At 41.7% G+C, this 12,441-nt stretch overlaps 1 protein-coding gene and 1 long non-coding RNA gene across 3 annotated transcripts in view; one reads left to right on the forward strand and one right to left on the reverse strand.

Moving 5' to 3' along the window:
- The window catches only part of rcan3 (regulator of calcineurin 3), a 41,562-nt gene that overhangs the window by 6,957 nt on the left and 22,164 nt on the right, over positions 1-12,441 (forward strand). Inside the window, exon 1 of one of the 2 annotated variants that reach the window (XM_020084567.2) lies at positions 11,564-11,872. The exons of the other annotated variant lie outside the window; for it this stretch is intronic. Coding sequence (XP_019940126.1) covers positions 11,786-11,872 — 87 coding nt within the window. The 5' untranslated portion in view covers positions 11,564-11,785. Of the gene's footprint in view, positions 1-11,563; positions 11,873-12,441 lie in introns of those variants that run through there. 2 annotated transcript variants of the gene reach the window in all.
- LOC138412195 (uncharacterized) lies at positions 5,478-5,995 on the reverse strand. Its single transcript, XR_011244679.1, has 3 exons — positions 5,859-5,995; positions 5,729-5,767; positions 5,478-5,618 (listed from the first exon to the last, which is right to left on the reverse strand). It is a non-coding gene; the product is annotated as an uncharacterized lncRNA (long non-coding RNA).

The raw sequence follows: 12,441 nt of genomic DNA on the forward strand, positions 1-12,441 counted from the left end.
ACCCGGTGTGTTTGTTTTGCCTTCATTTACCAAGCAGAAGAAAGCAGGAAGCAAGTTAAGAAAAGGAGATAGTGCAGCGGAGAAGCAGTTTGGCTCAATCAAGCTTTTATGGCTCTCAGAGCGTGATGACAGTTATTATCTTCTGCGATGACAGTTTTCTACTTTTGCTCTTTACACACTTTTCTTGATTGACACATTTAACAATATTCTATTATTATCATAAAAATTTTCAGATTGATTTATTTGTGTTGCAATATCAGCATTGGCCAGTAAAGAGACTATTAAATAACCGTTTCAAATGAGTAAAATCTTATTTCACAGTAGAGCTGTGCACAACCAATTGAATTGCTCATCCCCTTCTTGCCCCTCTCCTTCTCTCTCTCTCTCATTTGCATATATATATATATATTAAATGAGAACAATTTTTATTTTCTTAATGCAACTTCTTAATATCTGGTTGTATTTGTGTTTGCTTATTTATAATTATAATAAATTATGTTAAAACTGTAAAATATCAAGCCTTAATAATCTTTTGTCACAAGGGTTTAATAACGACATCTCGCTCATATCGACATCGACCCCTAAAATGTTATATTTTAAAATGATATTGATCAGTTTGAAGTATCCAACCAAGGCTGAGCATATTTCCAACAAACCCTGTCAGAATATCCCTTGAATAGATTGTAAATGAAAACTCATATCACACAACAAATCAAAGACAGTTATAAAAGTCAGTGATGTCATCCTGTCATTCTTCACCGACTCTAAAGTCAAAGATCTTCTCATCTTGACGAAATTGTTTTATTTCAGTCACTTGTACCAAAGCTTCAGGGAAATAAATGTTTGTTCTCTGATAGGTGATGCTGATTGGTTCTGAGCACGGTTGCTTTGATTTAAATAAAACGACGGCTCCTCTTCTGCAGCCCCGCCCTCGCCCACCACACAGGCCGGTTATGAAACGACAAGTATTTAAACGTTGTGTAAGCTGGTGTGTTATTTGTTCTTGGTCTTGCTCCTGTTTCTATTTAAATCAAGATTATTTTCTGGTTCGGCCTAAAAAAAGAAGCTCTCCGTGGGCGCGCTCAAGAATGGTGGTTCACAAAACAACAACGTATGAGTATGATGTGTCATTTAACGGATGCCAAGTCTAAACGGACTCCCGTGAATCGAGACGTAACTGCAATCAAACATTCCGTGAAATAGATAATGTTCTGCAGATGATCGCTTTCAGGCTTGGATGTGTGAAATTAAGGAGCTGAAATGAGCCCACAGCCGACAGAAAGTTAAGCTAATTGCAGAAAATAAATGAATAGGAGTCTATATTTATCTATATTCTATTTCGATTTTATTTATTTTAAAAATGAAAAGCTTACACTGTGGACTTTGCTTCTTGTTTATCACTGTTTCTCTCTGTGCTCATTTCTCTCAGGAGTTTCTTTCTTTGTCGTCTTTCTCTGTCTGTATCTCACTTTCACGGTTTAAAGTTAATGAGACCTGCGGGTCCGTCTGTGTCTGTGAGTTGTACAGTGGGGGCTAATTTTCAAGTGGAAGAGATAGAATAACCCTTTTTATGCCCTGCACCAGCGACAACCACTGTCTTGTGAGCATGATATCTCAAGTATGCCGTGAGGGAATTCATTAAAATTTGGTTGGAATTGAAGATGAGCTGATTAAAACTTGGTAGTCAAAGTTCAAATCACTGTGACCTCATGGTCTTGTGAACATGCTATGTCTGGAACACCGGTAAATAATTTCATTACTTCTGGCACAAATAATCACTTGAGCTTAAGAGCTGTGTCTCAAATCAGGGGCTGCCTCCTTCAGAGGCTGCATTGAAGACTGATGCATCACGACAGCTCAAACAGACTTATTTAGAAGGCTCCTTCAAATGTGGCCGACAAATGCGTCCTTTCATCCCTTAGAAACAAAGGCTCCAACGGGTGGATCCCTCCCGACCCATCTATCTCAGGCTTCAGCACTAACCTTACACAAGTTAAAAAGCCAAGAAGAATCAAAACTTCCTGTTGTTTCCAACTTCAGTTCTGTTGACAAGTTGTTGACACCGATCATCTTATTTCGATGTGGCCTTTGTGGTCCACATGAATTGGGACATGGCTAATGATTTGAATTTAGAGGTCAAACGTCAAGGTCACAAAACCCTTTCTTGCCTTGTGACTACGTTAACAACTTTAGCGAATCCTCTCGGCACAAATGTTCAGTCAGACTCACAGGTCAGGTCACATTCACAAAACAAGTCTTTGGCATCTTGAATCTGCGTCGAATGGAAGTTTCACCAGTTGTCATTAGAACTCAAAGATTAACTGATTTGATTTTAGAGATCAAAGGTCAAAGTTCACAGAGACCTGATAGGAGTTTGTGAAAAAAATAGTTATATAGACTGAAACTGATCTGGTTTTGCTTTTCATGTAATTTGCTCATAGGCCGGCTTCAAAGTTTTCTGTCTCAGCACCAGTTCACCAGCTGTGCTCATAAGTTGCCACAAGGATCCCATGTCTTAGGCTCAGACCTGATTAAAGTGAAGGAATACAAAGTTCTTCCTGTCCTCTGTCTTTGTTTACCTGCAGAAAATGGCCCCCACTTCTCAGATCAACGTTTTGTCTCTGAGAACGCCTTCAGTCTTCGCCTCCCTTTTTTAATTCCTTATTTGTTGTGTCTGGTTTTCTAGCCGCAGGACTGAATGTGGGTCAGAGAGTCCACCTAACCCATCCAAAGATTTGACCTGATTTCAAAGCAAAGCAATCAGTGGAACCATCGGCACGTGTCGCTCTCTGTGCTTCCTCCTCCTCCTCCTCCTCACCCTCTGCCTCTGTCTCTGCTCACACACAGATATATGGCAGCTCAGCCTAAGCTTCTGTTGGACTGGGTTAAAATGCTGAACAGCTGCTGGTGGCCCACCAGATGTGGCCTGTGATCCAAATACATACTATTGCTGCTGTTTGGACAGTTTGGACTATTTGTAAAAGCTGTGCTCTGAACCCAGAGCAGCTTTTCTAATTTTATTTATTCAAGCATTGGTACATTCATATGATTAAAAGGTTTTCTCAAGGAAGATCCTTTAAAAAAGCATATATTTCCCACAATACTACTGAAAAGCCATCCCACCTACTCTCTGTTGTTGTTCCATGTAATATGGATGGGGCTCCAAAATCATCCATCATCATCCACTGGGGTAGAAAACAGTAAAAAAAACAAACTAGAAGGTCACTCACACAGATTCTTAATCAGCATATTGTGTATATATGTATTGTGATCAGGTACATCCAGATCTGCACCAAATTTCACCGCTTCATGCTTGCGCTCTACATATGTAATTTTTTTCCGTAAATATCTCTGCACTATTTCTGGAGAAATTCAGAAAACGTCCTCCCAACAAAGAAAGCAAAACAAATACCAGGATCTGACTCAAAATCCACGTTGGAGCAGTGTTAGCACTTTTGCCTCAAATCAACATGGTTCTAGGCTTAAATCCTGATTTGGCCAAGGTCTTTGTGTGTGGAGTTTGCATGTTCTGCCTGTGTCTACATTGGTTTTCTCTGGGTTCCTCCAACAGTCCAAAGACTTTGGGCTTGGAGATTCTTCACTCGTGTGAATGTGAGTGGGAATTGTTGATTGACTCTTTGTGTTGACTCAGATACGCTGGTGACCTGTCCAGGTTGTACCCTGCCCCTCGGCCAATGATTAGTTCATCCTTTTTTAATTCACTTCAACTTTATAAGTAATTTCCAAAATCATCAGAATGCTCTTACGTTAAATAGCGGACAAATTTTAGTAAGTTAGGAGAAAAGAGTTGCAGTCAGAGATGTCCTCTGGGAGTCGTGGATCACTTTTAATTAAAACTCCATTGCTTAAAGTCATGTAAAACTCCATCAGCATGTTTTACATCCAAATGACTCAACCCAGCCACAGCCATGGTCCCTCCCTCACATTTCCTCCTATCTCGTCCTGCACAGAACTCAAACCACCGCGTGAAACATGTTTGAGCTTCGATGCTGAGTGTTCGTTGTGTTTGTCATCACAGCAGATGGTGTCCACTCATGCTCAGGTATCCATGCCGTTCTCTACCCCTGACGTGACCGCGCTCTCTCTCTCTCTCTCTCTCTCTCTCTGTCACTTTCTATTTTTAATCACTATCTAGCTGCTTTTATTCCGTCGTCCGTGTGTGTTTCTCTCCTCCTCTCATGCTCTCTCACCTACACTCTGTGGATCTGTCTCTCTGCCCTCTAGACACTCTTTCATCCTCTCATCTCTCTGTCTCCCCCTGGCTCCCTGCGCCTGTACTTGGCTGCTTGCTTTATAAATAGCTTGGCCTAGATTACAGCAGCTGCATTGGCGCTGGCACCACGGCTTGGTTTGACTGCATGGGCCAAGTGAGGTAGCCTTGGTGTATCGAGAGGCTGGCATTGAAGGGATGGTGTGTGTGTGTGTGTGCATGTGTGTTGTGTAAACTGACCACAGTACATCCAGGTGCCTCTTTCCCAAAAACACTGAATCTGTGGCAGAAAAACTGATAACTCAATAATCAGAATGTGCAGAGAGAAAAGCGTGTTTTCTCTTTTACCTGTGGCCCCAGGTTGCAGACAGACACACAGCACCTTTCTCACTCATAATCTCCTGTTCCGAGGATTAACAGTTCATCTGTCACCTTCAAGTGATATCTCTCTATACAGTAGGTGAAACGCACGCTGACTGCTTCCATTGGAGGTCACATTAGCTTTAATGATGAGTGTGTTCATTCTAAAGGACCTGGTGGAGCTGAAGGGACTCATTAGGAGAATATGGTTTGGATCTGCTTGTGCCTCATGAACACAGTCTGAAGGCCTGCTGAGATTCAGTAAGTTGTTGGAGACTAAGAAAGAGGAGTGTTAGTAAAGAGCATTTTGGCTCTGGATCAGTTTTAATCCCTGTTCGCTCACTAAGGCCACAATTTTTAGTTGACTTTGTAAAATAATGGTCGTCTGAGGCCCTTTACTGAAATACAATCATAACATTTTATTTACAAACTGTAACGGAGAAACATTATTCAAGGTCTTAAAATGAAACAATAAACTATAGAAAATCAACAATATTTCACATGATTAAAACCATTAAATCTATTCAAATGTAGCAAACAGTATAAATAAAACATTAAAGGTATTAAATAGTTGTAAAACATATATTAATATAGTATAGAAAAACACCAAAGAATAAATAAATAGTAATTCAGTTCTCCACTTTTGGGCAACTTGTGAGGCTTGAGAAGAATTTATTAATTCTCCTCAGCAGTTTTCTCTTGCTGCCAGAAGAAGCTGTGGCTGCAGCGGTGACGCAGCCTCGTCAGAACACCAGGAGACTGCTGGTGTTATTGACTCCAAGTGACGACCAGGTGGTGTCTGTGGAGACAATTATTAGTTCAGAACACCAGGAGACTGCTTCACTGGTGTTACCGACTCTGAAAGACGACCAGGTGGCACTCGAGGAGTCTAGAGTGTCGTCAGAACACCAGGAGACGTAATCCATGGAACCAGAGGGTTCTGTGTTCGTAACCACTGCCTGGGGCTGCAGAGTGGACCCTGTCCTCAGTTGGGTTGACCCTCATTGCAGTTTTGGAGGTGGTCAGACTGGATGACAATCAATTAATAAATTAGTCAGTGTCAAATAATTAAAGCCATCAGTTCTGCAACCTGATGTGTATTTTAGTTCCAGTGTGAAACGACACGTGGTCTCTTACTAGTCTTCCCTGCAACAGCACTGCAACCATGCATTTCATCTGCAGACAGAATAAATGAGAATCACATCTGCTTACATTCTCTATGAATATGAAACATAAATAAAAATCCATTTGGTTAGATGATACATACCATTTGAGGTTTTGGGCCAGGTACAGGAACGCCAGTACGCACCCAACCCCCACACATCGATGGCTTCAGTGAGTGGGAGGCCAAGTGACGTTTTGGGAGCCATGAGAGGGAAAGACAAGAGCCAAAGATAAAAAATCTGTTGGAATGTTTTCAGAGCAGAGAAAATTATGTGGCTAAACAGTTACTGTGCAGGATGAACTCTTACGGCTGGATCTCCGTCCCCAGTTAGACTTGGGATGCGATCATAGCAGCGTGGAGGCATGTTGTGTTTTCTTCTGTTGTTTTATTAAGTCTGAAGAAGGAGTCACCAGTTACTTCAATTGTATTGGATTTGGTTGCAACACTGTTTACCCCTGAGACTCCTAAAGTGATTTGTAGACTGAAACACTCCACCCACCCCTCTGTCTGCATGGTGTTGAGTATGAGTGCATTTAATTTTTTTGGTTAACGACCCCTTTAAGCATCAGTTCTCCACAAATTTGTGTCCATGCTGTATTTCACAGCCAATACATTCAGCTTCATCTTAATTTCCTCTGTGTTCTGAGTTTTACCTGAGGCAGCAGAGGAACCTGAACTTTCCCACGATGACATTATTAAGGTCAACTATTTGCAGTTCAATAAAATGTGGCAGAGAAGACTGAGAATCGATCTCTGGACTTTGTGCGTCTCTCTCCAACTGCAAATGGTGGAGTAAACACTGTCCATCAAAGCTCTGCTTTTATACCCTGACAACATGGCCGTCCTCTTTGTTGTGATATATCTCTTTGAAGTTTTGATTGAAGTGTTTTATCTGAGAACATCAGTTAAAAACATAAAACAGCAACATTTTTGAAATGTATCAGATTGTATCAAATAGTACAATTGTAATAACGTTTGTTTGTGTGTGTATTTGTGTGCATGCGTATGCGTGTGTGTGTGTGTGTGTGTGTGTGTGTGTGTGTGTGTTTACATCCAGTGTGTGAAGAAGATGAGGATAGTGCAGCATGCCTGCAGTCGGTCTCTGTCTCTCTCACTCTGTTGGTCTCTGTCTCTCTCTCTCTTTCTTTGTTGGTCTCTCTCACTCTCTCACTTGTCATCTTTGAGAACATACATTCACATATTTCTACTTTTGGTTATTTTGGCTTTTTCCTTAAAAAACACAACTGTATGCAAAATATGTTTCAGCTGCGAAGTGAAACATATTAACCGTACAGCTGTATTTTTATCTTGCGCTGTATTGTTGGGTTCTTGTGTGTGGTGCGGTTGTGCATTAACATTCAAGTGTGTATGGTGAGTGTGTGTGTGTGTCAGCCCACCGTGATGATCCACTGCCCTGATTTCCTCCCTCCTGCTCCTCTGCAGAGCTCCTCTTCAGAATACAAATTCTGCTCGTCAGTGAGTCTGAGGCACGCCGTCTCAACCTTTTGAGCATTTCCGCTGCCGCTCTGCCTCCTCCCCTCCTCATCTCTTATAGAGTACATCGTGCACCTGAGAGACCCTGCGATAACTGGATTTTCACTATTCCATTAACCATGTGCCTTTTCTGTCAATGCATATGCAGTATATTTATTTCTTCTTGCAGGCACATGAAGAGGTAGTTTAAGAAAAGATCAGATGGAAGATTTACATTTCTTACATTTTAGGATTAAGCTAAATCTGATTTGCATGTAATGATGCATTTACAGGTTTGACTGTAAAATCCCAAGGTGTTCTCAGACCCTTGGACCCAACTTTATTTAACTAACATAACTGATTCATACAATATACTGCATTACATGTTGTGAGAGTATAGGTTTATTCTGGAAATTAGATTTCTGCCATTCAAATAAGAAATGGCATTATCATTTATAATTTGATAATGCTGCTTTTTTTAAATGATGTATGAATGCATCATTTGAAAACTCATAATCATCCAGCTTTAGTTCGAAATGAGCAGCCGCTCCTAGTCTCATTTCAGATGTATAAAAAATGTGTTTGAGCTTCATGTTTTCCTGCGAGGAGTTTGGTTCAAGGCGTACTGAGATCTGAGAGAAGGAATTGTGAATGAGGAGCAGAGAATTCAGAATGAGGAGAAGGGGGAGCAGAGCTGCAGAATCAGGCCAGAGAGGAAGAAAAGTGCTTCATCATCCTCAGCCTTCCATCGTTCTTATCAGCAGTGACAAAAGGGATCAGAGGAGTGCATCAGCACCGTGCCTTGAGATCCAAAAACAGTTTTGGTTAAGTTTACATTGTACTACCAGCACTTGTAGCAGCAAAAGATAGATTTATCCATTGATTTTAGCTATTTCATTTGTCCATTATTTTTGCTGAATATTTTAAATCCTCTGGCTAACTACTTGGGGTTGTGTGCAGTCACTCCTGGTTGGAAATTGCTTCTTCAGCAGTGACACAGTGGAATGGGTCAGATGAGCTCATGTCAAGACTAAGGGATTGATTTCGAGTTTAACATGATTTGAAGTGCATGGCGCATGTGCATTCAGTGCATATTGAAATAATGTTACTTGTTTAATGGTGGGATAAAAAAGGCTGCTGCACCAGGCGCAAGGTTCAAAAAGTGCAACTTATAGTCAGAACACTTTCTGCTGCTTCAGGTTAACTAGGCACCTGAACACACATCATATTGAGACCAACAAACTCATGGACACTCAGCTGCTGTTTTTGCTGTTGATTAATGGGGATGCTTGACAGGAAAATGACAACTGCATCATTCTGAATCTAGCAAAGACACATGACAACTGTGCCAGGAGCAGCAGAGGACCATAGGCCATATATAAAGATGGACCAAGTGTCTCCATTTCCTTCCACTATCCCAAAAATTATGCCAACATATCCAGGATATGAATGCTGCCATCTTGTGCATTTAGGGACTAGAGGCTGCACCGTAGCCATCAAGGGATGGAGCCATGGAAGCAAGTCCCGTTGATACCTCTTTATATACAGTCTGTGGTTGATACATGCGTTTGACCAATCGCAAGTCGTTCTCAGCTGTCAGTCGTGAGACTACAGTCTATGGATCGGGCCTCAAAAGTGTAGTTGAATACAAATAGTATGGCTTTAAGAACCCTGTTCCAAATCTCTACATATATCAGTGAAGCATCTGTTCAGGTTGAGCAAGACATTGAGTCCCTGCATATCTTCTGTTGATACAAGGCTTTTTAAATAGGGGCAAGTGGAAAGAGACAAGGCATAAATAAAAGATCACAACCTTTGGCAAGCTGAGACGAAATTAGAGCTCAGAAAACAGAGCAGATTCAAAGAAAAAGTCAACAAAGACGCTCGGCTTTATCACTCCGCAGCTTGTGATTAATGAGCAGCAGGGCTGAATTTGAAAATATATCAAAACCTGTCAAGTAACATCTTCTGCTCCCTACTACTGTGACTCGAAAGAATAAAGCTGATTCACTCCCGGCTGACGAGGCTGTTCAGGCTCAGGCCAACGTGCATGTGACAGTGTCTGATTTGTGGCATTTTTGGCATTTGGAGACAAATTGTTCCAGACTGGATGACTGACTGGGTACCGTCTGCTAGAAGAATGTCACAGTCATCCTCACACGTCTTTCTCATGTTCTCCGTCTGCACCTCGTGGACAATGCTTTACAAGTGGACATAAATAGCCCTCACCGCCTAGAGCCTTAATATTAATGGCTTATAGGGGACTTAGCTGTCTCGGTCGGCATGGCAATTATTATTATGAAACAGAGGGTGGGAGAGAGAGAGAGGGATGATCTCAGTGATGGAAAGAAGACTGTGTGTGTTAGGATATTATGCAATATCTTAATGTTTGTGGGAATTTTTTTAAATGACTGATGTACTTTGAAAGTGTAAGAGAAAAGGAGCAGTGGCAGCAGCAGTACGGGTTGATCTTAAATCAAGTCGCCACAAAAGTTATTTTCAAATTTTAATATCCGACACTTAAGGGGATCAACAAGGAGTCCGCACTGAAGACTCTAATGTCCAAATGATAGTGTCTATTCATTTTCTGCATCTGTTAACAGCAAGTAAGGACATGACGCATCAGTATGAGCGGCCGCCGCATAACCATGTTGTTTGTTATACTCTTAAGCCCACGACGCCACAGTCCATCTCGACTGAAGGCAGCGTTAACTCCAGAGCTTTCAGCTGACAAACTCTGTTATGCAATTGTGACATGACAGGGAAAAAAGTGTAGGAGTTGCTTTCAGTGGACAGCGTAGTTTTGACGCACAGTGCTGTGGCTATAGCCAGTCATTTGAGTTCATGTTCAATACAAAGCAGTATTCAGTGGTATTTGGTTACAGCTCAGACATGTCGTAGCTCCTGTGATTTTATATCATTAGTAAACTAGAGCTCTTAATCTTACATGCTGCTTGTGATGTTGGGGGGGTAGACATTAGACAGTCTAATGCAGTGGGTCGTACCATTTTTGCATGTTAATATAAAGCATGATTTTAATACTTTTGTGAGGCCAGAAGATATTTTAGATGTTTTATAATATTTTTCTTTATTGAATAGTCAAATAGAGACATGACAAGATATGATATCAATCACCGGCCTTGATGCAAACCAAGAATGTTGCAGTTTATGGTTGGTTTAGGATCCAAGTCAGGACTCAAAACTTAATTGTATTCACAAATGTGAAAATCAAAGATTATAGAAAAGTAGGAAAAATCATTTTACTTAGCAGTATTATGATTTATCCCAGGAATCATCTCATGGCATGTTGGGAGCCTGTGCTGCCACAACCACAGAGACATGTTATTTGGCAGAGGACATTCATGTTTTTTGGGTTGACCGACTGTACATATGTATATCTCAAGAACGCCTTGAGAAAATCTCTTCAAATTTGGATTCAAAGATAAACTGATTACATTTGGTAGTCAAAGGTCAGTGTAACATTGCAAAACCCTTTTTTGTCTCGTGAACACATTATTTTAAGAAAACCCAGAGAGAACCCTTTCAGATTTGGCACAATGTTCATGTAGACTCACAGATGAACTGATTAGATTTGGGCGGTAAAAGGTCAGGGTGGATATTTTGACCAGTGGTCATTGGACTCAAAGATGAAATGAGTCATTAAAGGTTACATTAATCTCACTTGAGAAAAAGAACATATGTAGACTATGCTGGTTGGCGGAGTCACACAACCACAGGGAGGCACTTCTAGTCAAAACTGTAACAAATGTGTAGAAGGTAAGGTTCGTTATAATTTTTTACACTTATCACTTCAAACTATGACCCTTAAAATTGCCTCTGCATCTCTGAAATACAGTGCCCAAATTCAGAAACACCAAAGGCACATTTATTATAGAGCTTTTACATAACATTTGAATGAAGCACATATTATCTTAACAAATACACTTAAGATTTCCAACCCCTGGTGTTGTGTTCAGTATATAAACGCATCATCAGGCTGTCTGTGGGCATGCAGAGGTTTCAGTCGTGACACTGAGGCTGATTTACTTGATGAACCACGTTCATTTACCAGATTAACGTCATTTTTCGTATAGCTTGTGACACATCTTTTATTCCTGCCGCAGCTGCAGCAGCTCTGTTAAATATATAACACCACTACAATACAAGAGAAAGCGGAATAAACCGGACCGTGAATTCTGCAGTGGCCCCCTCTGCATGGTTCGTCAACCGCTGTAGTGGCGTAAAACCCCGACGAACGTGAGGATGGTGATGACGTCAATCTGGAGCCAGTGGAGGGTGGAGGGAGAGGGAGGATGGGTGAGGGAGGGAGAGAGAGAGAGAGTTTGTGCTGCAGCATCACTGTGAACAGCGCGTCAGTGCAGAGAGGAGTCCAGCAGCGAACTCTCACCGCTGAGTTTAGCAACCACAGCTCAGCTCCGGACTTTACCTCCAGTTCCTCCAGGACGAAAAGAGACGCTCTCTCACTCTTTCTTTCTTTTCGAGGAAGAGAAAGACTTTCACTCGTTTTTTTCCTCCTCCTCCAATCACGAAAGGGAATGCCATCGATAAATATGAAACTGGAGATGGTGACCATCATCGCCTGTGAAGTGGACCTCGAGGTGTTTACGTCAGACAAAATGCAGGTACGGTTTTACGCACGTGGATTGTGCGCGCCCGTTGTGTGATTGTGCAGCAGTTTAGCATTCAGGTCTGTGCATGCTGCCCTGTACATGTGCATATGACCTGGTGACGTTGAATGCAGCTCTCTCTCTCTCTCTCTCTCTCTCTTTTTCTGGAGAGGATTTTTATCAATGGGAGCCGCCGATTGCAGTCTCGTGCCGCGCGCACGGACAATGATTGACGTTGGATGAATTTCAGAAAGACTACACTATGCAAGAATGGGGCACACACACACACACACACACACACACACACACACACACACACACACACACACACACACACACACACACACACACACACACATATATACGTGGAATGCGCTTAATGCACCAATTGTTGTATCATTATGTAAGTTTATATCGCGAGGTCTTGGAGATGACGCGCAGGTTGGATGGGATGAGGGTGTGATGAGTGAATTGTCCATTCAAGGCACATGCAGGGGAAAAGAGAAGCCAGGCAGTGTTTAGACGCAGTGTTGGTCACAGCCTCCTCTTTCCTCTGGTCTCACCTCATCCCGTCAAAACTGCGG

The sequence above is a fragment of the Paralichthys olivaceus genome, chromosome 12, assembly GCF_024713975.1.
Source record: "Paralichthys olivaceus isolate ysfri-2021 chromosome 12, ASM2471397v2, whole genome shotgun sequence".
NCBI lineage: Eukaryota > Metazoa > Chordata > Actinopteri > Pleuronectiformes > Paralichthyidae > Paralichthys > Paralichthys olivaceus.